The sequence below is a fragment of the Mesoplodon densirostris genome, chromosome 2 (assembly GCF_025265405.1).
Source record: "Mesoplodon densirostris isolate mMesDen1 chromosome 2, mMesDen1 primary haplotype, whole genome shotgun sequence".
NCBI classification, from domain to species: Eukaryota; Metazoa; Chordata; class Mammalia; order Artiodactyla; family Ziphiidae; genus Mesoplodon; species Mesoplodon densirostris.
The window spans coordinates 183,705,062-183,732,244 of record NC_082662.1 but is presented as its reverse complement, the minus strand read 5'-3'; the positions used below and the strand labels follow the sequence as shown (position 1 = coordinate 183,732,244).

The 27,183-nt window shown below is 36.0% G+C and overlaps 1 protein-coding gene across 1 annotated transcript in view; it reads right to left on the bottom strand.

Moving 5' to 3' along the window:
• Positions 1 to 11,694: 11,694 nt before the first annotated feature.
• The window catches only part of RGS18 (regulator of G protein signaling 18), a 28,110-nt gene continuing 12,621 nt past the window's right edge, over positions 11,695 to 27,183 (bottom strand). Inside the window, exons 4-5 of the mRNA XM_060088669.1 lie at positions 13,929 to 14,095; positions 11,695 to 11,952 (exon numbers count right to left, since the gene is read on the bottom strand). Of these exons, the coding sequence (XP_059944652.1) occupies positions 11,695 to 11,952; positions 13,929 to 14,095 (425 nt within the window). The remainder of the gene's footprint in view (positions 11,953 to 13,928; positions 14,096 to 27,183) is intronic.

Below are 27,183 nucleotides of genomic sequence, written 5' to 3'. Positions count from 1 at the left end.
AAACTACCACAAACTTATCAGTGGGTCTGGATTCTGTGTAGGGTTCACCTGAGTTCTCTGCTCAGTGTCTCATGGCTGAAATCAAGGTATTGGCCTGGTTGTGTAACTACTGGAGTGACTATTCCATCATAGTTTGCTATATAACATAACCCAACCAAGGGAGTGAGTACCCATCATATGCACAGGTTACACCCACATTCAAGGGTTCATGGTTTTATAAGACGTGTACACCAGGGGCAAGAGTCTTGGGGGCCATCTTAGAATTCTGGCTTCCACAATAAATAAGGGCACACACACATACACATACACACACCACACACACGGAGGCAAAATCAAGGAAAACAGTCATTTAAATATTACTCTTTCTTCACTGTTATCTGCTTTTAGGAATGGGAGTAAGGAAAGAGGATGGACGGTTCTTTTCTACCTATAGTTCAGCTATTTGGAAATCGACCTGTTTCATGGAACAAGAGCTAACATGTATTGAGTGCTTATTGTGTATCAAACATTTGTCTAAATTCTTTTGATGCATTAGCTCATTTAGTCCTCCAGAAACTGTAAGGGAGGGACATTATTATCGCCTCCTATATACTTGGAAAACAGTCACGAAGCGGTTGTTTGTCAGAGTCAAAACACCGGTAAGTGGCAAGGATAGACTACTATGCTTAACACATATTATACCCTCGGTAAATGTAGTTAGTGGGACTTCCCTGGCGATCCAGTGGTTAGAACTTCGTGCTTCCACTGCAGGGGGCCCAGGTTTGATCCCTGGTTGGGGAACTAAGATCCCCACAAGCCGCATAGCACAGCCAAAAAAAAAATGTAGTTAGTAATTTGATTATTATTTAGGATTATTAGAGAAGAAAATAGTATAGGAAAAACCAAAAGGACGTGAATACATACATTTACTTAACTAGCATTGTTACCGTTTTCTGTTAGAACCTCTTTGGAAGAGTACCCATGCTAGAGAGGTATAAAATCAAATTAGGAAAGAACTTCTCATTCACAGTAGCTTCTGTTTAGTAGTGCTGTCCGACTTCTCAGTATATTGACTAAGAAAACCCAGGAAAGAAAAAAAGACAAAATCTTAAAATGACCATACAAACTAAAACAGAAGCAAACTACCACTGGGTAAAATCTCCACAACAAACTACCAAGAATCTGGACTCCATGTTGGGATTGCTGTCTCAGGTCAGGGTGGCTGTGAAAGAGAGGAAGCTTCAGGAGACATAGAGAGATTGTAAGAGGTTTCACACCCAAATGCTCCAGGAAGAAATCTGGGACCAGGGTATGCCATGCAATTTGCTTTTTTAAGGCATTATAGCAACTCAGCTCAGCAGAGAAACAGGATCATGTCTCTGAATTAATATTTTGCAGGATCCATCATAAAATTTCAAAAAACTCTCTTACATGCTCAATAGGGTTCAAGAAAAGCAGACTTCCTTATCAAGAAATGTAAAGAGTTATTAGTTATTTTGATTTAAAGGGAAGAGGGTAGGGATCAGTTGATTGACCCTGAGAGAGATCATAATTCTATGACACTTTTATTAAAATAATTTGATTTTTAGATAAACAACAGATGAACAGATGTCTACCACACTATTGTGAATAAGAGTACAATTTGAATAAGAATCCTGTTCAAATAGATAAACATGGAGCATAGCCAATGAATAAACACGTGTTGGTTGCCATGGTTAAAAAAATGCTAGTGTTAAGTTTGGTGAGATGCAAAGAGGTAATCAGCGTAAAGATAAAACTGGCTTAGAATTACTTGACTAGTAGAACGGCACAGAGAATTGTATTAAGAGTTGACAAACTTAGCACTGATAAACATATTCTAAAGCCAATGAACATATGAAGGAGGCAATACAAAGGACTGCTAATTCTAAGAATTTGTTACTCTACAGGATTGTCTCTTTAAAAGTCTCTCAGGATGAGAGTGTGTTAGTTGAAATCATCAAAAAATGTTGGTTGTAATTGTTGAGCTATTTTCTCTGATAATTACTCTTTTAGCCCTGAGGTTGGTTTTAAAAGCTTGAATTAGGAATATTTCATGTTGTATTATTTTCATATTCCTTATGCATACCTCATGCAAATTAACTTTCTTATAGCCTCATACTGACCTTTACCTCATTGAAGGAAATTAAATTGTAAAATGAATCTTCTTAGGAAAATCATTTTCAGAAAGTATTTCTTCCTCTATGTTGTTGAAGTTTGAGATACTTTTAGCATGCCAAGTCATCTATCTTATTATATAATGAAATAAAAATTGAGACAATTGGCAAAAAATTAAAACATTTTGTCTCAGGATGAAAATGAAACAGCAACTCTTAAAATATTGGAATATAGTAGAAAAGAAAAAAGTGCTGGCAACAATTAGCTCTGAATATTCTCAGAATTTGAGGGTGCTTTTCATACCATATATTGGCATATTTGACATTTTTCTCAGGCTGTTTGAAATCGGTGAAACACATATAAAGACAAAGACATTTTGAGTCTGTAAATATCTGAAAATCCTCAATTTGTACTTCTAAAATATATTCACATATTAAGAAACAAAAAGACCTTAAATACCTAGAAATGAAAAACGTGCTTTTGCATGTAGTAGTTACGAATAATAAACTATTTTCAGTTTTATCTAAGAGTGCTTTTGGATTAGTTTTTTTTTTTTTTTTTTTTTTTTTTTTTTTCTTTTTGCGGTATGCGGGCCTCTCACTGTTGTGGCCTCTCCCGTTGCGGAGCACAGGCTCCGGATGCGCAGCCCCAGCGGCCATGGCTCACGGGCCCAGCCGCTCCACGGCATATGGGATCCTCCCAGACCGGGGCACGAACCCGTATCCCCTGCATCGGCAGGCGGACTCTTAACCACTGCGCCACCAGGGAGGCCCTGGATTAGTTTTTTAATCTCTGATGATTTCTGAGGAAAATAAAACTGCAAGTTGTGTATTTTCTGTGCACAAAGTCTCAGTTGCCTCCTAAAATTCACAAATATAACCTTATGATGCCTGGTGGCACTAATGTCTTGTATACTAAAGAAGAAGGAGGAAAAACTTTGGGTTTCCCATGCACCATTTATTTTAAATTCACATTGCATCTTATTTTCAAACTCTGAAATCATATTACATGGACTTTACTTCCTTTATCTAAACATCCTGATTCAATTTTCAATTTAAAGTGCTTTTGAATGTAATGTCATGCATGGAATCAAAAATAGAAGTATTGGTGTTTTATTTTCGTACCCAGGAATAGTTTTGTTTTTAAGCCAGGTTTAAAGGAAACAGACCTATAAAGAGAGCTTATAGATTTCAGAATAATCTCAATAACCAATTACTTAGTTTAGGAAGATGAAGTCTAGGAGATAAAATAGCCAATCTATAAAACCCCATGAGTCCCAATTTTTTTTTTTTTAGAAATTTTTATTTTAAAAAAGTAGAAGAAAGAATCATAACATATAAAGTAGTAAGATTGTGAAGCTGTTGACCTCAGGGTTTGTAAAACAAAAAATATAAGTAGATTCGATGATTGTTTAATAAAGTCTATGATTCAGTTACATATAACATGTTAATACATGCACAGAAGTCTTTCCTATTTGAGAATGTTTTCATGGAGCTTAACTATCTGTTTCTCCCAGAACCTCCTTCTTTCCCATTTCTGTCTAAGCCTACTTTTCCTTCTGTGTGATTCATTGTTTTTCTATGATGTTAAACGTTCCTTTACTTTATGTAACATGATTAGAGGTTTTAAAAGGATATATTCATCAAAAACTTTCAAATGTATGATTGTGATTTTACATTTGGTATCTTTTTTTTTTTTTCGGTATGCGGGCCTCTCACTGTTGTGGCCTCCCCCGTTGCGGAGCACAGGCTCCGGACGCGCAGGCTCCGGTCGCGCAGGCTCAGCGGCCATGGCTCACGGGCCCAGCCGCTCCGCGGCATATGGGATCCTCCCAGACCGGGGCACGAACCCGTATCCCCTGCATCGGCAGGCGGACTCTCAACCACTTGCGCCACCAGGGAGGCCCTACATTTGGTATCTTGAGACTTTAATTTTTTTTCTTGTTAATGTGAAGTCTGGTCTGAAGCATCCTTTGAAGAGACTTGAGCAAACAACTCATTTTATATCTTTGCTAAAGACTCAGTCTTATGACATGGAAGAGAAAAATTAATCTCTGTGATCAAAGTTTATAATTTAAATTTTTACTTTGTATACTATTAATTTTAACCAGTAGTAGTCATTCCAGCATTTATTCTATAGATGTATTGGAATCTTGGAAGTAAACCTGCGTGGCATATATAAAGTAGTAAAAAGAAACAATGGACATTTTAAAATAAAACACAAGAATAAACCAGTAGCTCTAATTAGGTTTTATAAAAATTACTCAACCAAATATCTAAAAATTAAGGTAGTTCTATTTAAAAGTGAATTTAAGAGATCAACTCATTTACTATATGACACATATCCTAAGTATTAAAGCCAAAGACAGAAGTATATAAACTTAATATTTTACAATTGAGTAGTTATTAAATTAAATACACAATTTTAATATGAAAAATATTATTAAGTATCTCAGTACTTCCAAAAATCAGGAAGTTAAGAAATGACTAGAATTTAAATACTGATAAGAATTATGACTAACAAATTCAGATACTATGCCAATAAACATAATTAATTTACTTCATTTCTTCCATAAAATAAAATTCTTTGAACTTTCATTGCTTTGAAAATTACCATTCAATTAAATTGTAATATCTTTAGCATTTTACAAGTAAAATTAAATAAAAAACAATTGAATTTAATATAGTTTGCATTTCTTTGAACAATTATGGCTGTGTATATATATATTCACTAACACACATATTTATAATATCAGCAAAAATAAATTTGAAGGAAAGAATCTAGTTTCATGTTGAGCTCTGATTAAGGTTTAATTTCCAGTAAAACAAACAAGATAACTTTTCGACAGTTTGTGTTTTATCTGAAGAGAATCTTGATACTTAGGAGGCATTAAGGAATTATTATTGATGAGATGAATAAATAAACAATAATGGTTGATATCTGAGTCATTTTTCACTCAAATTCTTTATTATTGCTCTAAATTATTCTAGAGATGACTTCATTATTCTGACTTTTAAAATGTGAAAGATTGATGGAACATGATCTCTAAATCTCCTTTCAGCACTAGTGTTCAGTGATGAAGTAAAATGTAAGAAATCTGCTGTCTAAAGCAGGTTCCCAGTAATGAACTGGATTCCCCTTTTCAGAACAATGTCATGCTTGAATAGAAAATTTCAAATCTTGCTAATTTTTTCTTATTCAAGAGCATCCCACAGTGTTTTACTTGTAATAAAATACTGCCTTTTAGGAGCCATTATTACATTCATCGTGTCTTTGTCTTAATGCAGGTTAAATGATATCTTTTCTTTTTTTAGGCAGATACTCACAGTTGCTGGAATAAACAATCAGTATTTGCAATATTCAGGGATTAAAAATTCTTTTCACACACTTTTTTAAAGACCTCAAATTACTATTTTATTGATTTTTCTCTAATACTTTTAATTTGATGTTTATAACCTTAATTTTCTAATCAAAAACCTTTGCAAAGTGTAAATATTGTCATACTATATTACCCCAAACATTTGCCTAAGGACTTCCTTCAGTGAGGGAAAAATAGTGAAATTGAGTGACAGAGAAAATACACTTAACCCAGTAGACTGAAGAATAATTATAATTATTATTTATCTTTTAAAATATCTTTAAAAGTTTCTTTTAAAAATCAAACTATATGTGTATATATCTATATATGTATACACATATCATCTATCTATCTATCTATCTATCTATCTCACCCTGAAATCTTATTTTACAAATTCTTGGCAAAATAGCCACCTAGAGGAAAAAAACAAACAAAAAACAGAATAGAAGAAAATATACCTGAAATTGGCTAGCAAAAATAAATTAATGGATCAAGTTGCAAAGTTACTGTTTCCTTCATGATGCTATGATTTTTTAGAGAATGTGTATATTACATTTCATAATAGATATGCTTATGAATAATATAGATAAATAAAATTTTATGGATTGAACCATGATTTTTCAATGAATTTACTTCATAGTTTGAGGTATCATGTATCTGGTTTTGGGGTGATATTCATTTATCTGTGTCTTTTAACACTCTGCTTTTCAGTTTTCTACCCAAAATTTACTTCCAAAGACTCTATGTGAAATAATTTTCTGTGAATAATGCCTAAATACATTTCTGGGAGCTCCTACTTAAAGGAAGCCTGTAATGAATCACATTATGATGTGAATGATGCCCATTTTTCTGTTCCATGAGATCAGTTCAGGTTTCCAGAGATTGGCATTTTAAAGTAAAGTAAAGCATTTTAAAGTATTTCATTGGAAAGAGCAATTCAGTACCTAACCTTATACCACAAAATATACTCAGACATATTGTGAAGACACAAAGGTATAACTCTGGTATTTTACTACATCATTGTGAAACTGTCTTGCCATTTTTTAGAGATAGGTGAAGCAAGATATATGTGAATGTTTTGCATGTTATCTTGAAATGACTGATTTATGTGTTTGCCTACACAGGAACACCATGGGGTGTAATATCCTCAGTGATAAACTTTATACTGTGTTATTCATCTTTGCCTTCCTACCATGCAGTACAGTTACTTGAACCGAGGTGAAGCTGTAGCAAATGTTTATTGAGCTGCAGCAGCTCTGTATGATTAAATAAGGATAAATTAGGCATGAGATATTCCAAACTATGGGTTATTAAATACATGTATCACTGGTATCATTAATACAGATAAGCCCTCGTTTGAGTTCATGTTTAAATATTCCAATTTCTCTGCGGGTCACAAGAGTTTAATGTTCAGAAAATAATTTGGAGATTTCACATACTGATGGCAATCTTTTCAAATGTTTTTATTCAGTTCTTTGCTCTAGTAATTAGAGTCTATGACGCACAATTTTGATATTTTTAGTAGCTCCAAATTTAACAGTTTTAATCATCATCTTCCCCACAATTATTAGTTATTTCCTCCCAGTAGGTAAATATATCAGAGATGAGACAGTAAACAGACTATCTAAAGATAATGCCGTTGTTTTTATGAAATCTATGATAAAGAATTTCCCTTGGTTATTAATTCTAAAAGTTGCATTTCTACTATAGAACACTTAATTAGAAGGCTAAGTTCCAAATAAATGTGATTTTCTGTAGAATGATTATGTTCTTTAAAATCACAGTTGATACTGTCTTTTAATTTTTGTTTTGTTTTGTTTTTGTTTTTGTTTTTGTGGTACGCGGGCCTCTCACTGTTGTGGCCTCTCCCGTTGCGGAGCACAGGCTCCGGACGCGCAGGCTCAGCAGCCATGGCTCACGGGCCTAGCTGCTCCGCGGCATGTGGGATCTTCCCAGACCAGGGCATGAACTCGTGTCCCCTGCAACGGCAGGCAGACTCTCAACCACTGCGCCACCAGGGAAGCCCTGTCTTTTAATTTTATTAAATGCAATATTTTACCACTTCTGCTGTTAATTTCTCTCTACTGTTTGTCAAGTGATATTACTTTTTAAAATGTAGCTTACAGTTGTGTGGGTTTTTTTTTTTTTATTTAACCATTTGAAGGACCTTTTTTTACTCTTTGGAGGCCCTTTCTACAATTTGTTGACTTATAAGGCAAAAACAATGAAATGAACTTAACAACCAAAAAAAACCTTAAATATAATGTGTTTATATGTGTGTGTATGCTTTTGGTTAGTTTTGCCTTCGTTTTATAAGATAAGCAATGTTTGTGCAAGTTAGTGGGTCTACTGTTTTTCTCTTAAATGAGATTAGCTACTCAACTCCTAGCTTCAAAAGATAAATGATACCTGCATCATCAGTCACAGATGGATTTGCGATTTGGGATAAATTTGAAGGATTTTCTTGTTTAAGCGTGGCTTTCAGCTGCATATTGTAGAATGCAAACTTTATCAGAGAACGTCCAGGAAGACAGTTTCTTTCTTTCTCCCTGCCTTTCACTCCTGTTTGATTCATATCTGAATGTCCAACAGCTAACAGTACCAATCAAATACACTGTGTTCAATAAATATTTGTTCATTCAACCAACATGTTACAGAAAATGGGTTTGGATGTGTTATCTTACCTTTTATTTTCATTGTTGAAAAAACTTTAGGTGATGTAGATGAATAAATTTGTCAAATTATCAAGGGTTTTCGGTTTTGTTTTCATTTTAAGACATGATAATTAAAGAGCAAGGCAATCAAATATAAGGCCAGTTAATATGACACAGTGAAAGTAAATTTAATGTGTTTAAATTTAGTTAATGTTATATAGTTAAGTCTGTGAGCATTTCAGGGTTTGTGTATCTTCAATATTCTTTGTCCCCTTTTTTTCTCTTAAAGAAGTACTACACTGCACATAACCAAAACGTTAAGCTTTTTCAGCTTTGTCTTTAAAAACAGTTTAAGCTTTTAATGTTCCAGTATTTTTCATTTAGCTAAAAGTCATTATTTACTTTTGTTTGCAGTGCAAAATTATAAAAGATTTCATGAGAGCAATAGCTGCCTGCATATGTTATTCTGGAAATCTCATTTTTCTCAAAGGATATTTGTTTGATTTGTAACCTAGACATTACTAGAAATTTTATATTATAATTAAAATATGGTACTTAAGGGACTTCCCTGGTGGTGCAGTGGTTAAGAATCTGCCTGCCAGTGCAGGGGACATAGGATCAAGCCCTGGTCCGGGAAGATCTCACATGCCGTGGAGCAACTAAGCCCGTTTGCCACAACTACTGAGCCTGCACTCTAGAGCCTGCGAGCCACAACTACTGAGCCCATGTGTCACAACTACTGAAGCCCGCGTGCCTAAAGCCCATGCTCCACAACAAGAGAAGCCACCGCAACGAGAAGCCCGCACACCGCAATGAAGAGTAGCCCCCGCTTGCTGCAATTAGAGAAAGCCCACGCGCAGCAACAAAGACCCAACGCAGCCAAAAATAAATAAATTTATAACAACACCAAAAAAATCAGAAAAGTATTTTAAAAATAAATAAATAAAATGTGGTACTTAAATACAGGGAATACTTTTCATAATCCTGTCCATGCACTAAAGTAAATTAATCTATACTTGGCACTTCACAAATATTTTAAAATTTAATCATCTTAAGAACACTGTAAATGTTTTATTCCGATATTACAAATGAAAAAGTGAAGTTCAGAATATTTAAGTAACTTTCCCAACATATTGCTTTTGATAAGTGGCAGAGCCAGGATTTAAATAAAAATATGCCACATTGGAAAGCCTTTACCTTTTGCTGAAATATGTACTACTTTCCTCATAGGGCCTCCTATTGCTTCCATTTAATTCCAGGGTCATTTATTGAGCTTCTGTTATGTACAAAATATGACAGTCTGGGTACTGACTTTTGTCTGTGGGCTTTATGACACCTCAGATGATTTAATTCAACCCAAATCTCTTTTTAAAGACATTCTGTATTTATACACATGACTGGCCAAAAAAATGTAAGCTATATTTCCTGTGATTTTTTTTTCCTTTCATGTACTTCTAATTTTTTTATAAAATTGTTCCCTATTCTTAGACCAATATCCCATATTAACTTTTAGTCTGAAAATTTCCTTCACCAACCATAATTATTTGCCTCTTTTTCTTGTTTGGGCATCAACCAAGAGGTGCTTTGGAGAATACCAGGTCAATAAATCAATAGAATCCATAAATGTGAGGACCATAAAGAAAATTAGAAAATTAGAAATCATGAGTCCTTATCTTGAAAAGAATGTGTGGAAGAAGGATGCTTAGAAATTAAATGAATTTCTGAGAATCGGGCATCTGATAAGGAGCCCAGACATTAAGACTCTCAGGCTTTCATTGTATATTTCTGCAATTCCTTCAGCCAGTGTTCAGTACTGTCTGCACGTTTTTACTTGACTTCTTTCACTTCTACAATTGTTTATTTTGTTTTCTGTATTTGACTACTTATTCCCCCTATAGACACAAACTCCTTGAAGTCAAGGTGTAACTTCATCAAAAAGTCCTGGTATGTTTTTGAAGGGTCTCATGGAATACTTCATAATTTAAACAAGATATTGGATGCTTCTGAAGAGTATTACAAATGAAAAAGCTACATACTAGCTATCTGTGGTCCTAGAAAAATGCTGTTAAAATCAGTCCATGATTTTTTTCTGATGAGATCAGACAGCTTGTATAAAGTCTTAACTCTGTGTATAAAGCTATCAAACTCTTTGAAAAGAGACTACCACAAAAAAAGAAAATACCAATCAGCCAAAGAAAAAAGAAAAATAATTTTCTTAGTTGATCCTTGAAATGCATAATGCCTTGTTTTCATATTCACAACAATATTGGGAATTGATTTAGCATTAAGATCAGTGACAGAATAACTCGATTAATATGTTCTACTCCAATATCATTCTAAAATAAGAAAATATGTCTTTGTCTAATTTGATGACAGGAAGGATAATCAATAATCGGTGAGAGCATTTAGTGGTCAGATAAACATTAACTGTATGAATGAAGAAATTAAAAAATATTTATTACTATAGGTGATCTACAGTTTTATACTTTACAGTTCAACTAAAATAACATTTGCCAAAGCCAAATGTATGACATTTTAAATACAGACATTTACACATCATGCAACACACATCTAAAAGTAAATATTTCCCTATAGGTAGAGACACACATACTTATTAGCATCATCATATTTGAATAATATGGTATTAAATGATTCAGTGAGATTTGGAATAAGAACATGATCCATGGAGGAACACTATCTGAATATGAGCCAGTGTGGCATGTGCCTGAGTTTCCAGGGCCTTGGACTCCTTGCCTCTTTATTTCCTCTCATTCCAAAAATAAAGGTTCATGACTCTGGGGATAAACCTCCTCTGGTCATCATTCAGATGACTGACTGCCCACTATTTTAGCGGCAAGTTTTTCTCACAGATGAGAAGATGCTCCACTCAGTCCCAGCCTGGAGCTGTTGCAGCATCTGGTCATGTTTCTTTGACCAGCAGAAGTGGTTCCGTATAACGGAGTAAGTCCATGCTCACTTAGGAATGAGCACAAAGGTGGATCCCATTCTCGATTATCAACCTAGGTTCTGTATGACCTGGAAGTTCTGTGGAGATGAATGTGTCCTCCCAGAAGTTCCTGTCGCTGGCTTATAACTAGAAGTGATATATTGTTCTTCTTGAGCCAGGATTCTATACTCTCTATAACTGAGCCAGAGAAGAGCTTCATCATTATAGAAAATGTTGTCCGAATGCATGTCTATCTGAGCATCATATAGTTTACATCTAGAAAAAAAAGTCCAAACTAGATATTTGGCCAAACTGTTGAAATTTTTCAAAAGTTTAACCTTTACAATCTTATACAACATCATTATTACTTCTTTTCTGCCTTTTAATTAAGCAATACGTTTTTCTGACTATGAATGAAATGAAGTCAGATGGAAGCTTTTACAGAATATCTTGGCAGACAGAGTATATATTGTTAGAATAAAAATTTTGGTTTGCATTTTTTAAATCATTTCAAATGATGCACTTTATTTGAAAGACTTACCAATTTGTTAACATAAGCACGCTACATCTTAGAAGCAGATATACAAGCTTGCCAGCAAAATGAGCAAAATTAATTTTCTTTATAACCAAATGGCAACATCTGACTTTACATCCTGGAATTCATTGTAGGTAAATGAACGTGATCGTCTTCTAAGATTTGTTGGTCTCTGAGGTCTTCCTTCTATCAAGTCTAAATAGATGTCAGATTTCAGAAAACGTGTGTAACTGTCTTGTTCCATGAGCTGATACACTCTGCTTTGTGCAGTATCAAAACTGTGGAGGGTGGGTTGGGTGATGCTCCTGGTGATGATTTCTTTGGTGTGAAAATCAAGGTTAACCTGGATAATAATAACAATAATAAAAGTGTAATTATCATCAATCTACTTAAGTAAACACCTTTGAGAAACAGAAGTAAAGGACTGACTCCACATTGGAGGGGGCATAGGGCACTTGGAGGCTTGGTGCTTTTCCTGTTGTGGGTCTAGGGATCCAGTGATTCACTCTGGGCTGGCATTTTACCTGGCTCTTCTCTTCCTGTGCACCCGGTCCTTATCAGTCTCTGCCAGTGTAGGATCATGGAACAATGTAATGTTAGGTGTCCTAGAGACCATTAGATTCAACTCATTTTCAAAGTGGAAACTAAACTTTGTAGAAATTCAATTATTTTGAGTGAGGGCAAGCAGTGTGTTTGGGGTATATTTGGGATTTCAACGTGAGGCTTTTGCTATATCCCAGTGCTCTTTTCATTATATTATGATGTTTTCCTACAAGCAAACGTGTGCTGAAAATGCCTATATGCATAATACGTGTGTGTGTGTATATATATATATAAAGATATAAAATCCTTTAATGCTTTTTATCAAAACATTGATGATATATTCGGTTTTGATGGTGCTAAGTTTTCAGTTTTCAGATAGGTTTCTTCCTTTTCCTTTGTGGGTAACACCACATAACCAGCTGCCTTTGTTTACTTGTGTGTAAGGGGAAGACAGGATAATACATTGAAACACAAAACAGATTGAGACATACTGAAACAAGGAAAATAATTGTCATTTCATGTGCGACAATATCTACATAAACAATGCTACCTCGTGGACAATAACAATTTATAGTCAAACAGAACTCTTAACAGTGACAGATTATCAGTTCTACACTTCAGTGAAAAGACTATTTATTGAGCTCGTACTAAAAATACAGAAACTCTAATTCATATTCAAGGATAGTGAGGTAATATTTGCTGGTTTAATAGCCATTTTAGCAATTGTTTCATACAGTTACCTCATACTGAGCTTGCAGTAAAAAAAAAAAATCACAATTGTTTTTTCACTTGAACCATTGCCAAATTAGGTTTTCCTCATCTTTCTATTATGAAATTTTCTTTTAGTCTATCTTAATGTGTAGGGATAATAATTACAGGGCAAATAAAACTTTGTACAGGTAGATGAGCTAACATTAAAATAGTACATAATATAAACTTCTTGATTTCTCTTACCTTCATCACGTATAAAAATCTTTAGTTTCTACAAGCAGTTACTTGTGCTAAGGTGATTAATATGATAAATGAATGAATCTAAATGTTGCAATTAATTGTATTCACTCTTAGTCTAGAATAAAATACCCTGAGGAGTAACTTCAGTTATACCTTTCCTTCCATAGCAATATCTTATAATGCATTCTGTTTGTAAATAGAAATCTATATACAGGCAGACCTCAGAGATATTGCGGGTTCCCTTCCAGACCACCTCAGTAAAGGGTATGTCACAATAAAGCGAGTCACTCAAATTTTTTGGTTTCCCAGTGCATAAAAATGTTACATTTACATGATAATCCATTAAGTGTGTGATAGCTTTATGACTAAAAAAACAACGTACATTCCTTAATTAAAAAATACTTCATTGCGAAAAAAGGCTAACCATCATCTGAGCCTTCAGTGAGTCACAGTAGAAACATCAAAGATCACTGGTCACAGATCACCATAGCAAGGATAATAATAATGGAAAAAGTAAGAAATATTGTGAGAACTACCTAAATGTTACATAGAGAAATGAAGTGAGCCAATGCTGTTGGAAAAATGGCACCGATAGACTTGTTCAAGGCAGGGCTGTCACAAACCTTCAATTTGTAGAAAACAAAATATATGTGACATGCAATAAAGTGAAGGGCAATAACATGAGGCATGCTTGTAAATAACCACCGTTTTTGTTTCAACAAAATTCTGACCTTTCTGTTAGAATGTATGGCAGTACCGATTTGATGAAGACATATTCTCTCAAAAAGTTTTCAAACAGATGTAAATTTTTACAATCATCTTTACCTCTTGTGGAGCATCATTCTGTATAAATTTCTCATATATTGCTTTTGCTTTATGAATTATTTGTTGAGGGTCTTTGCTTTTCTTGAAATCTTCACAGGCTATCCAAAATTCAATGTTTTCCTCACTGAATTCAGTTTTAAGAAATCTGGTAAAAGTCTCCAGTCCATCTACCAAGGAAAGAAGTGATATATTTTAACTAAGAAATATTGATGCTGAGAAAATATGCTACTTGATATTAAAGCACAACCGTGAATGTTAGCGGAAGAAGTGTCTTCCCTCTAATTCAGGGCAGTAGCGCACATCTTGCTCATGAGGAACCAAGTTAACAATTAGCTGAAATCTTCACAACTATGAAAGGTAAGTACCTTTCTGTTGAAATGAGGCTGGTATCATACTTAGACCTGAGTAACAGGGACCTTAAATCTGGACCTCACTTTGGGTCTCTCCCAGCTGTGCCTTTCCCTGGGGTGAGTGTGGTAGGGTTATTCTACAGAGCCAAAGAGCCCTTCCAGCTGGAGATCATCTCTCAACCTCTAGACCATGCTTCTTGGACTCAGGACCCTGAAATTCCCTGTAAAAGGCTTTGTGTTTCCAGGATTGGCACAGTCCTCTTCCCCAAATACATCCACCAAAGGCACCTATCTCAGTGGAATGCACAATCCAAGGCTTGAATGTGGACAGGACTTGAATTTGCACACTGGAGTGTCCACCCAAATGTGCAAAGAGGCTTCTCACAGTGTGGAACCAAACCATGGGTGGCAAGTGAAGGGAGGTGCGCTATGCTTATAGGGTAGAACTGGGAACAGTCTGAGAATTTTATATTCAAACATAATCTACCAAGTGTCACAATAGAAGGATAAAATGTCTATTTTTTTTTTTTTTTGCGGTACATGGGCCTCTCACTGTTGTGGCCTCTCCCGTTGCTTAGCACAGGCTCCAGACGCGCAGGCTCAGCAGCCATGGCTCACGGGCCCAGCTGCTCTGTGGCATGTGGGATCTTCCCGGACCGGGGCACGAACCTGTGTCCCCCTGCATCGGCAGGCGGACTCTCAACCACTGCGCCACCAGTGAAGCCCAAAATGTCTATTTTTAACAGTGTGTTAGCCTGATCTAGAACTCTTAAGCATTTAGAAATATAGTATGGGGCCTCCATTTTTACTTTTTTCCCGAGCCCCATGAATGTTAGGGGCAGGTATCAAGTCTTATGGAAGACTGCCAGGGTTCAAGTTCTTGTTCAGCTAGTTACTTTGTGGTCCTGAGTGAATTACTTTTCCTTTCTGTGTCTCAGTTTCTCAATACTTAAAATTAAGATAATGATAAAACCGACCTGATAGAGCTGTTTAGAGAATTAAATGTGCCAAAATGTGCAGGATGCTTAAAACAGAAACTGGCATATAGCAAGTACTCTATCTGGGTTTTGATGGGGGGTGGTGGTGATGGTTATGATGATGTTGATGACTATCATTTTTTTTAGGCTCAGTTAGGTGAAGTTTCATAGCTAAAACTGTGGCAGACTCAGGATTCAACACTAAGACAATCTGACTTTAATACTAGGGTTCTTTCAACTATTTATGATATTTTACTTTTTTGGCTAATAGGTTGTTTTTTTTTTCATTTATTTTTGGTTGCGTTGGGTCTTTGTTGCCACGCTTGGGTTTTCTCTAGTTGCGCGAGTGGGGGCTACTGTTTGTTGCGGTGCGCAGGCTTCTCATTGTGGTGGCTTCTATTGTTGTGCAGCACCGGCTCTAGGCACGCGGGCTGCAGTAGTTGTGGCTCGAGGGCTCTAGAGCCCAGGCTCAGTAGTTGTAGCGCATGGACTTAGTTGCTCCGCGGCATGTGGGATCTTCCCGGACCAGGGCTCAAACCCATGTCCTCTGCATTGGCAGGCAGATTCTTAACCACTGTGCCACCAGGGAAGCCCCGGTATTTTAAAATAATTAAACTTCTTTGAGAAAGTAGTTGTAGGAAATAACAGAGACAGAGCCCATGCACCCTTTATCCAGTTTCCACCAATATAACATCTTGTAAAACTGTAGTAAAAATATCACAAATAGGATAATGATATTGATATAGTTAACATACAGAATATTTCCATGATTACAAGGATATCTCATGTTGACTTTTTACTGCTATACTCACATTTTTCCCACACCCAACCACTCCTTAAATGTTAGGAACCAATAGTCTGTTCTCCATTGCTGTAATTTGGTCAATTCAAGAATATGATATAAGTGGAATCATGTAGTATATATTGTTTGGGGTGGATTTTTTCATCTACCATGATTCATTGGAGATTCATCAGTGTATCAGTAACTTGTTCCTTTTCATTACCTTGTTGTATTCCATGGTATGGATTTGTTTAACCATTCCCGTTGAAGGTTTTGGGGGGCTATTATCAATAAGGATGCTATTAACATATATGTATAGACTTTTTTGTGTGTGTAGACGTAAGTTTTCATTTCTGTGAGATAAGAGAAGTGAAGCTGTTCAGTCATATGGTATTTGAAATAGAGAAGAGAGCATTGTAGAAGCATTGAGAAAAGGTAAAAATGTTCCTTCTAGATTTTTTAGATAAATTTTCTCAGGAACTTCCCTGGTGGTCCAGTGGTTAAGACTCTGTGCTCCTAATGCAGGGGGCACATGTTTGACCCCTGGTCGGGGAACTAAGATCTCACATGCTGCACAGCACCGCCAATAAATAAATAAATAAATAGATAGATAGATAGATAAATAATCAATCTCAGAGAAATTCACATTTGAGTTGGATACAAACGATTTTTAGCCATCTTTCTTTAGATTTGTTGTCTACTCATAGTTATGACCCATTTCTCTTTCTGCTATCACAGGTGAGTTATTACATGAGGAAATTTCATGAGTCCTGTCTGGATTTCTCACCTGGCTGCATTTGATAATAATGATCCCCTCCTTTTTGAAATATTCTTCTTCCTAGGATTCTAGGACACCATACCTCCTAATTTATACCATCCAATTACTTTAAGCCTGGCTTAACGTCTTCTGTTCCCTGGTTAAATGTGATGTTTGCTGGGGTTCTGTTCTTTACATTCTTCTCCTTTTCTCACCTCTTCTACCTCCCTTTTCTTTCTCTATCCTCCTGTATCCTCGCCTTCTAACATTTTTTCTGAAACTCTCTTCCCCCTTACTTCCCTCTGTACTTTATGCATACTGCTGGCACCTACAGGCAAAATAGGGCATTACAAACAATCTTGCAAAACAATAAAGTTTCTCTGAGTTAAATTTTGATCTAATTAAAAGATTTTAATCTCATTACAAGAAGTCATTAGAAGAAAATTTTTCTCTTCACCTCAGATGTTCCTCCAGCTACTGATCTATATCTTTCTCCTTACAAAGTCTTTTGAGTAAGCTTTCTGCAGTTGGTCTCTTAATGCCCTCCACTCATTTACCTCCCCCTACACTAAAATGTGGTTTCTACTCAACGCTTGACTTAAATAATTTTTACCAAAATGACTTACTGTTATATTCCATGGAAAAAAATTTTTTCCAATCCATATATTACTTCATCTCTCTATGACAGCAGGCGAAGATGAGATATGTCTGTAATTCTTTTCTATGGCACATACACTCCTGAGTTTCTTCTTATATCTCTGACTACTGCTTTTCCAAATACTTCTCAGTTTATCCTTCTTCCTTCTTCCCTTTAATTCCAATTCCAGGGCAATCACTTCAACACTTTAACACAATGAATATGCTGATGATTTTCAGAAATGATCTCTGGCTCAGATCTCTTTCCTGAGCTCCAAGCTCATATCACCCAACATTTCATAAATATCTCCATTGAATTTCCCACCAAAATAATCACATCACAGCTGAATTCAATATCTTCTCCCAAAAGCTTCCCAGAATGTTTCCCACGCAATGACACCATCCACTCAACAACTTAACCCACAACCCTGGCATCCTTAGGGATCCCCAATTTTCTTCTCAACTCAATTGATAATCAAATCTTCTCAACTTTATCTCCTTTATGTATTATGCATCTGTCTTTTTATTTTTATTCAATCTGGAATTACCCTTATTCAGACCAGGATCATATTTTACATAGATTATTATAAAAACCTTCTAAATGGTGACTCTGATTCCAGGCTTCCCTTGCTTCCTTCCCTTGCTAAACTACCCCCCCCCCACTTTCCAAGTTTATTATTCACATTCTAGTCAGTAATATCTTTCTAGAGTACAAATTTAATTATGTTTCTTCACTGTTGAAAATTTTCCAACAATGCCCTTAATCTCTTTCCACTCTCTTTCTCACACTCTAAGCTCCAAGCACAGTGAAATAACTTAGAGTTCCATTCATGTGCCATGCTCCCACATCTCTTTAGCTTCTATTAGAAACATTTTCTCTTCCTACTCCAATGTTATCAATCTAATTTCATCAGGCTAATCTGTATCACCCATTGAAGTTTAAATTAGAGATCACTTTATCTGGAAAGATTTCACTGATCTCTGAAGAATAAGTTGGGTATCCTTCATATATGACTTCCTACACTGGGGAACATTTAAACTATTGTGCTGCAGTTGCTTCCTTATTTTTGTTTCTCATGCTATATTGTGAGATTCATGAGATGAAGGCCCTTGTCTAATTTGCCACAAAAATCCCCAGCATGAAGAAATCACTCAATATTTACTTACTGAAAGAAATAAGTAATAATTGAACACATGAGAAAAAGTACAAATTTTCATTAAAAATACAAAAGTTCTAGCGAAAAAATCTTGTTGAGGAGGCAGAGATGAGTTTGGGGATCATGATATGTTTGGAATTTGTGGGTCAGGGTACAGAGGAAAAAAAAAAGGAGAAAGAAACATGCAGAGGGTGCCTGGAAGTCTACATGCAGGTTGCCTGTAGATCCTTGGCTGAGGGTCAGGCTGTACACGGGCAGGGCAAACTCTGTGAAGCCCAGAAGAGTATAGCTGTGGTGGTGCTGAGAGGTAAATGGAGATCAGGGAGTTTGCATGGGTCTGGGAGACTTTGGCTTTCTGGCCCAGCTATAGTGGAGATACCCAAGAAAGGCTATATTTTTGGTATAAATAATACAGGCAAGGTCTTTGTCCTCAAACTAAGATAAATTGGAAAGAGATTGGTTTTAAATATCAAACTGATCAGAAAGAATCAAAAGGATCCACCCGTGATTTAACTGACTGCCAGAAAAATAATCTAACGCTGTTTAAAGGAAGACAGCATAATCTAGACTCCTATATCTTCCTCCTTGCACACATACAAGAAATGCAAGAAATGTCTAATGTGACCCATTATCAATAACAAAAGTGGTCAATAGAAACAGACCACAAGATATCTGAAATGTTGGAAATAGCACACAGGATGTTATAAAAGCTATTATTTATATGTTGAAGAATGAAAAGGTTAAAAAAGACATAAGGAGTGACTAGATGCAAAAACTCAGAACAGAAGTTGAAACTACAGAAAACAATCAAATGGAAATTCTAGAACTAAAATGGAAAATACCTGAAGCAAAAAAAATTCATTGGATCAGCATGACAGCAGATTAACAACTGCCTAAGAAAAGATGAGTAGACTAGAAGACGGGAAGATAGAAATTATTTAATTTAGGATAGTAGAGGACTTCCCTGGTGGCATAGTAGTTAAGAATCTGCCTGCCAATGCAGGGGACATGGGTTTGAGCCCTGGTCTGGGAAGATCCCAAATGCCACAGAGCAACTAAACCCATGTGCCACAAATACTGAGCCCACCGTGTGCCACATCTACTGAAGCCCGTGTGCCTAGAGCCTATGCTTGGCAACAGGAGAAGCCACCACAGTGAGAAGCCCGCACACTGCAACAAAGAGTAGCCCCCACTCACCACAACTAGAGAAATCCTGCACGCAGCAATGAAGACATAACACAGCCAAAAATTTTTTTTAATTAAAAAAAAAAGGATAGCAGGAAATGAGGGGGAAAATTTCACAGTTATACTTCCAGATTTTAATTCTTTTCACTCATACATTTATAGAACAAATAGAATGTCAATCAGAATATGTAAAACTTGAATATTCTCAACTAAATCGACCTAATTGAAAATTATATGACATTCTACCAAATACATCTTTTCAAGTGCACAAGCAATATTATCCAAGATGGACCACATGCTAGGATGTAAAATGAATATAAATAAATGTCAAAAGAGTGAAGTCTTACACAGTATGTCCTTTGCCCATAAGGGTTTTAATCAAAAGTCAGCTAGTCATTTTCACAATGTTGATTCTTCCAATCCAAGAACATGGTCTCCATCTTTAATTTCTTTTATCAGTATCTTATAGTTTTCTGCATACAGGTCTTTTGTCTCCTTAGGTAGGTTTATTCCTAGATATTTTTTCTTTTTGTTGCAATGGTAAATGGGAGTGATTCCTTAATTTGTCTTTCAGATTTTTCATCATTAGTGTATAGGAATGCAAGAGATTTCTGTGCATTAATTTTGTATCCTGCTACTTTACCAAATTAATTGCTTAGCTCTACTAGTTTTCTGGTAGTGTCTTTAGGATTCTCTATGTATAGTATCATGTCATCTGCAAACAGTGACAGCTTTACTTCTTCTTTTCCAATTTGGATTCCTTTTTTTTTTTATTAGTTTCTGCTTTATAAAAAAGTGAATCAGTCATACATATACATTTGTTCCCACATCCCTTCCCTCATGCATCTCCCTCCTTCCCACCCTCCCCATCCCACCCCTCCAGGGGGTCACAAAGCACCGAGCTGATCTCCCTGTGCTCTGCGGCTGCTTCCCACTATCTATCTACCTTACGTTTGGTAGTGTATATATGTCCATGCCTCTCTTTCGCTTTGTCACAGCTTACCCTTCCCCCTCCCCATATCCTCAAGTCCATTCTCAAGTAGGTCTGTGTCTTTATTCCCGTTTTACCCCTAGGTTCTTCATGACATTTTTTTTTAATTCCATATATATGTGTTAGCATACAGTATTTGTCTTTCTCTTTCTGACTTACTTCACTCTGTATGACAGACTCTAGGTCTATCCACCTCATTACAAATAGCTCAGTTTCGTTTCTTTTTATGGCTGAGTAATATTCCATTGTATATATGTGCCACATCTTCTTTATCCATTCATCCAATGATGGACACTTAGGTTGTTTCCAGCTCCAGGCTATTGTGAATAGAGCTGCAATGAACATTTTGGTACATGTCTCTTTTTGAATTATGGTTTTCTCAGGGTATATGCCTAGTAGTGGGATTGCTGGGTCGTATGGTAGTTCTATTTTTAGTTTTTTAAGGAACCTCCATACTGTTCTCCATAGTGGCTGTACCAATTCACATTCCCACCAGCAGTGCAAGAGTGTTCCCTTTTCTCCACACCCTCTCCAGCATTTATTGTTTCTAGATTTCTTGATGATGGCCATTCTGACTGGTGTGAGATGATATCTCATTGTAGTTTTGATTTGCATTTCTCTAATGATTGATGATGTTGAGCATTCTTTCATGTGTTTGTTGGCAGTCTGTATATCTTCTTTGGAGAAATGCCTATTTAAGTCTTCTGCCCATTTTTGGATTGGGTTGTTTGTTTTTTTGCTATTGAGCTACATGAGCTGCTTATAAATTTTGGAGATTAATCCTTTGTCAGTTGCTTCATTTGCAAATATTTTCTCCCATTCTGAGGGTTGTCTTTTGGTCTTGTTTATGGTTTCCTTTGCTGTGCAAAAGCTTTGAAGTTTCATTAGGTCCCATTTGGTTATCTTTGTTTTTATTTCCATTTCTCTAGGAGGTGGGTCCAAAAGGATCTTGCTGTGATTTATGTCATAGAGTGTTCTGCCTACGTTTTCCTCCAAGAGTTTGATAGTTTCTGGCCTTACATTTAGGTCTTTAATCCATTTTGAGCTTATTTTTGTGTATGGTGTTAGGGAATGATCTAATCTCATACTTTTACATGTCCCTGTCCAGTTTTCCCAGTACCACTTATTGAAGAGGCTGTCCTTTCTCCACTGTACATTCCTGCCTCCTTTATCAGAGATAAGTTGGCCATATGTGCGTGGGTTTATCTCTGGGCTTTCCATCCTGTTCCATTGATCTATATTTCTGTTTTTGTGCCAGTACCACACTGTCTTGATTACTGTAGCTTTGTAGTATAGTCTGAAGTCAGGAAGCCTGATTCCTCCAGCTCCATTTTTCGTTCTCAAGATTGCTTTGGCTATTCGGGGTCTTTTGTTTTTCCAAACAAATTTTGAAATTTTTTGTTCTAGTTCTGTGAAAAATGCCAGTGGTAGTTTGATAGGGATTGCATTGAATCCGTAGATTGCTTTGGGTAGTAGAGTCATTTTCACAATATTGATTCTTCCAATCCAGGAGCATGGTATATCTCTCCATCTATTTGTATCATCTTTAATTTCTTTCATTAGTGTCTTATAATTTTCTGCATACAGGTCTTTTGTCTCCTTAGGTAGGTTTATTCCTAGATATTTTATTCTTTTTGTTGCAGTGGTAAATGGGAGTGTTTTCTTGATTTCATTTTCAGATTTTTCATCATTAGTGTACAGGAATGCCAGAGATTTCTGTGCATTAATTTTGTATCCTGCTACTTTACCAAATTCATTGATTAGCTCTAGGTAGTTTTCTGGTAGCATCTTTAGGATTTTCTATGTATAGTATCGTGTCATCTGCAAACAGTGACAGCTTTACTTCTTCTTTTCCAACTTGGATTCCTTTTATTTCCTTTTCTTCTCTGATTGCTGTGGCTAAAACTTCCAAAACTAGGTTGAATAAGAGTGGTGAGAGTGGACAATCTTGTCTTGTTCCTGATCTTAGAGGAAGTGGTTTCACTTTTTCACCATTGAGAATGATGCTGGCTGTGAGTTTGTCATATATGGCCTTTATTATGTTGAGATAAATTCCCTCTGTGCCTATTTTCTGGAGGGTTTTTATCATAAATCAGTGTTGAATTTTTTCAAAAGCTTTCTCTGCATCTATTGAGATGATCATATGGTTTTTATCCTTCAATTTGTTAATATGGTGCCTCACACTGATTTGCGTATATTGAAGAATCCTTGCATTCCTGGGATAAACCCCACTTAATCATGGTGTATGATCCTTTTAATGTGCTGTTGGATTCTGTTTGCTAGTATTTTGTTGAGGATTTTTACATCTATGTCCATCAGTGATATTGGCCTGTAGTTTTCTTTCTTTGTGACATATTTGTCTGGTTTTGGTATCAGGGTGATGGTGGCCTCATAGAATGAGTTTGGGAGTGTTCCTCCCTCTGCTATATCTTGGAAGAGTTTGAGAAGGATAGGTGTTAGCTCTTCTCTAAGTGTTTGATACAATTTGCCTGTGAAGCCATGTGGTCCTGGGCTTTTGTTTGTTGGAAGATTTTTAATCACAGCCTCAATTTCAGTGTTTGTGACTGGTCAGTTTATATTTTCTATTTCTTCCTGGTTAGTCTTAGAAGGTTGTGCTTTTCTAAGAATTTGTCCATTTTTTCCAGGTTGTCCATTTTATTATCATATAGTTGCTTGTAATAATCTCTCATGATCCTTTGTATTTCTGCAGTGTCAGTTGTTACTTCTCCTTTTTCGTTTTTAATTCTATTGATTTGAGTCTTGTCCCTTTTTTTCTTGATGTGTCTGGCTAATGGTTTATCAATTTTGTTTATCTTCTCAAAGAACCAGCTTTTAGTTTTATTGATCTTTGCTATTGTTTCCTTCATTTCTTTTTCATGTATTTCTGATCTGATCTTTATGATATCTTTCCTTCTCCTAACATTGGGGGGTTTTTTGTTTTTCTTTGTCTAATTGCTTTAGGTGTAAGGTTAGGTTGGTTATTTGAGATGTTTCTTGTTTCTTGAGGTAAGATTGTACTTCTATAAACTTCCCTCTTAGAACTGCTTTTGCTGCATCCCACAGGTTTTGATTTCCTCCTTGATTTCTTCAGTGATCTCATGGTTATTAAGTAGTGTATTGTTTAGCCTCCATGTATTTGTAGTTTTTTACAGATTTTTTCCTGTAATTGATATCTAGTCTCATAGCATTGTGGTCAGAAAACATACTTGATATGATTTCAATTTTCTTAAATTTACCAAGGCTTGATGTGTGCCCCAAGATATGAACTATACTACCCAAAGCAATATACAGATTCAGTGCAATCCCTATCAAACTACCAATGGCATTTTTCACAGAACTAGAACAAAAAATTGCACAGTTTCTATGGAAACACAAAAGACCCTGAATAGCCAAAGTAATCTTGAGAAAGAAAAATGGAGCTGGAGGAATCAGGCTCCTGGACTTCAGATGATACTACAAAGCTACAGTCATCGAGACAGTATGGTACTGGCACAAAAATAGAAATATAGATCAATGGAACAGGATAGAAAGCCCAGAGATAAACCCACGCACATATGGTCACCTTATCTTTGATAAAGGAGGCAAGAGTATACAATGGAGAAAAGAAAGCCTCTTCAATAAGTGATGCTGGGAAAACTGGACACCTACATGTAAAAGAATGAAATTAGAACACTTCCTAACACCATACACAAAAATAAACTCAAAATGGATTAAAGACCTAAATGTAAGGCCAGACACTATAAAATTCTTAGAGGAAAACATAGGCAGAACACTCTGTGACATAAATCACAGCAAGATCCTTTTTGCCCAATGGAAATAAAAACAAAAATAAACAAATGGGACCTAATGAAACTTAAAAGGTTCTCACAGCAAAGGAAGCCATAAACAAGATGAAAAGACAACCCTCAGAATGGGAGAAAATATTTGCAAATGAAGCAACTGACAAAGGATTAATCTCCAAAATATACAAGCAGCTCATTCAGCTGAATATCAGAAAACAAACAACCCAATCTAATAATGGACAAAAGACCTAAATAGACATTTCTCCAAAGAAGATATACAAGTAGATAACAAACACATGAAAGAATGCTCAATATCACTAATCATTAGAGTAATGCAAATCAAAACTACAATGAGGTATCACCTCACACCAGTCAGAATGGCCATCATCAAAAAATCTACAAACAATAAATGCTGGAGAGGGTGTGGAGAAAAGGGAACCCTCTTGCATTGTTGGTGGGAATGTAAATTGATACAGCCACTATGGAGAACAATATGGGGGTTCCTTAAAAAATTAAAAATAGAGCTAACATATGACCCAGCAATCCCACTTCTGAGGATATACCCTGAGAAAAACATAATTCAAAAAGAGACAGGTACCACAATGTTCATTGCAGCTCTGTTTACAAGAGCCAGGATATGGAAGTAACCTGAGTCCATCGACAGATTAATGGATAAAGAAGATGTGGCACATATATACAGTGGAATATTACTCAGCCATATAAGGAAACGAAATTGAGTTATTTGTAGTGAGGTGGATGGACCTAGAGTCTGTCTTACAGTGTGAAGTAAGTCAGAAAAACAAATACCGTATGCTAATACAAATATATGGAACCTAAAAAAAAAGGTTCTGAAGAACCTAGGGGCAGGACATGAATAAAGACACAGACATAGAGAATGGACTTGAGGACACGGGGAGGGGGAAGGGTAAGCTGGGACAAAGTGAGAGAATGGCATGGACTTATATATACTACCAAATGTAAAATAGCTAGTCGGAAGCAACTGCATAGCACAGGGAGGTAAGCTCCGTGCTTTGTGACCATCTAGAGGGGTGGGATAGGGTGGGTGGGAGGGAGATGCAAGAGGGAGGAGATATAGGGATATATGTATATGCATAGCTGATTCACTTTGTTCTAAAGCAGAAACTAACACACCATTGTAAAGCAATTATACTCCAATAAAGGTGTTAAAAAAAATCAACTAGTAACATAGCTTTAAAGGCCCCCAGATATTTGGAAATAAAACAACACATATAAATAATTTATTGATCAAAGAAGGAATCAAAGGAGAAATTAGAAAATATTTACAATTGAATTATAATAAAAATACAGCACATCAAATTTTGTAGGATGCAGTTTAAATGCATTTAGAGGGACATTTACCACATGAAATGCTATACTAGTTAAAAATAAAATCCAAGTTTGTATTTTAAGAAGCTTTAAAAACAAGATAAAATTAAAGCCACAGGGCCTCCCTGGTGGCGCAGTGGTTAAGAGTCCGCCTGCCGATGCAGGGGATACGGGTTCGTGCCCCGGTCTGGGAGGATCCCATATGCCGCGGAGCGGCTGGGCCCGTGAGCCATGGCCGCTGGGCCTGCGCATCCGGAGCCTGTGCTCCGCAACGGGAGAGGCCACAACAGTGAGAGGCCTGCATACCGCAAAAAAAAAAAAAAAAAAGCCACAGTAAGTTGAAGGAAAAAAAATTATAAAAGAAGTCCATGTAAAAGAAAACAAACCATAGAGAAAATTTACAAAGCCAAAAGTTGGTTCTTCGAAAACATTAATAAAATAGAACTCCTAGTGAGGCTGTTTCATAGTAGCAGGAAGCAAATCAGTGATATTTCCACAGATCTTAGACATATTACAAAGATAGTAAATATTATGAATGATTTTATGCCAATAAATATAATTTAAATAAAATGGGAAAATTGTTTATAGAAAGCCTATCCAAACTGACACTAAAGTGAAAAATCTGAAACTATTAACTTAATAGATTTTTATAATAAAAATACCACCCCCCCAAAAAAAACCCTTGGGCCCAGATTTGGTGAATTTCATCAAACGTTTAAGAAAAAAGTATTCTAAAATTATACAACTTACAGAAAACAGTGGAGGGATGAATAATTTCCTTCTCATTTTAAGAGGCTAGGATAACTCTAATACCAAAACCTGACAAATGTAACACCAACAGCACCCCCAGAAATAATGATTAAGAAAGGAAAAGGAAAAGAAAATTATAGACCAATGATCACAGATGTAAAGATTCTGAAGAAAATATTAGAGACTTAAATTCAGGAATTTAAAGAGGGAGAAGCATACATTCTAGCATTAAGGCAAAAAATTGTGAAGTAAGTGATAGCTTTCTTTGGCTACTCAACTTATTTTCACTTATATTCATTTCTTCTATTCACTGTTCTCTAGAAGTATTCCTCATGGTCCATGATTATTTGTAATATAATAAGTTCCATATAGAATGAAGCAAAGAGAATGAATATGGTAGAATTATGGTGATAACTAAGAGGGTTTGCATTTTTAACATGTTTAAAGGTTTTGAGGGCTAAGTGCTGTTCATACACATTACTACATTTAATACTACAACATATGTCTGGAATATGTCCTATATTCATTTTCGTAGCTGAGAA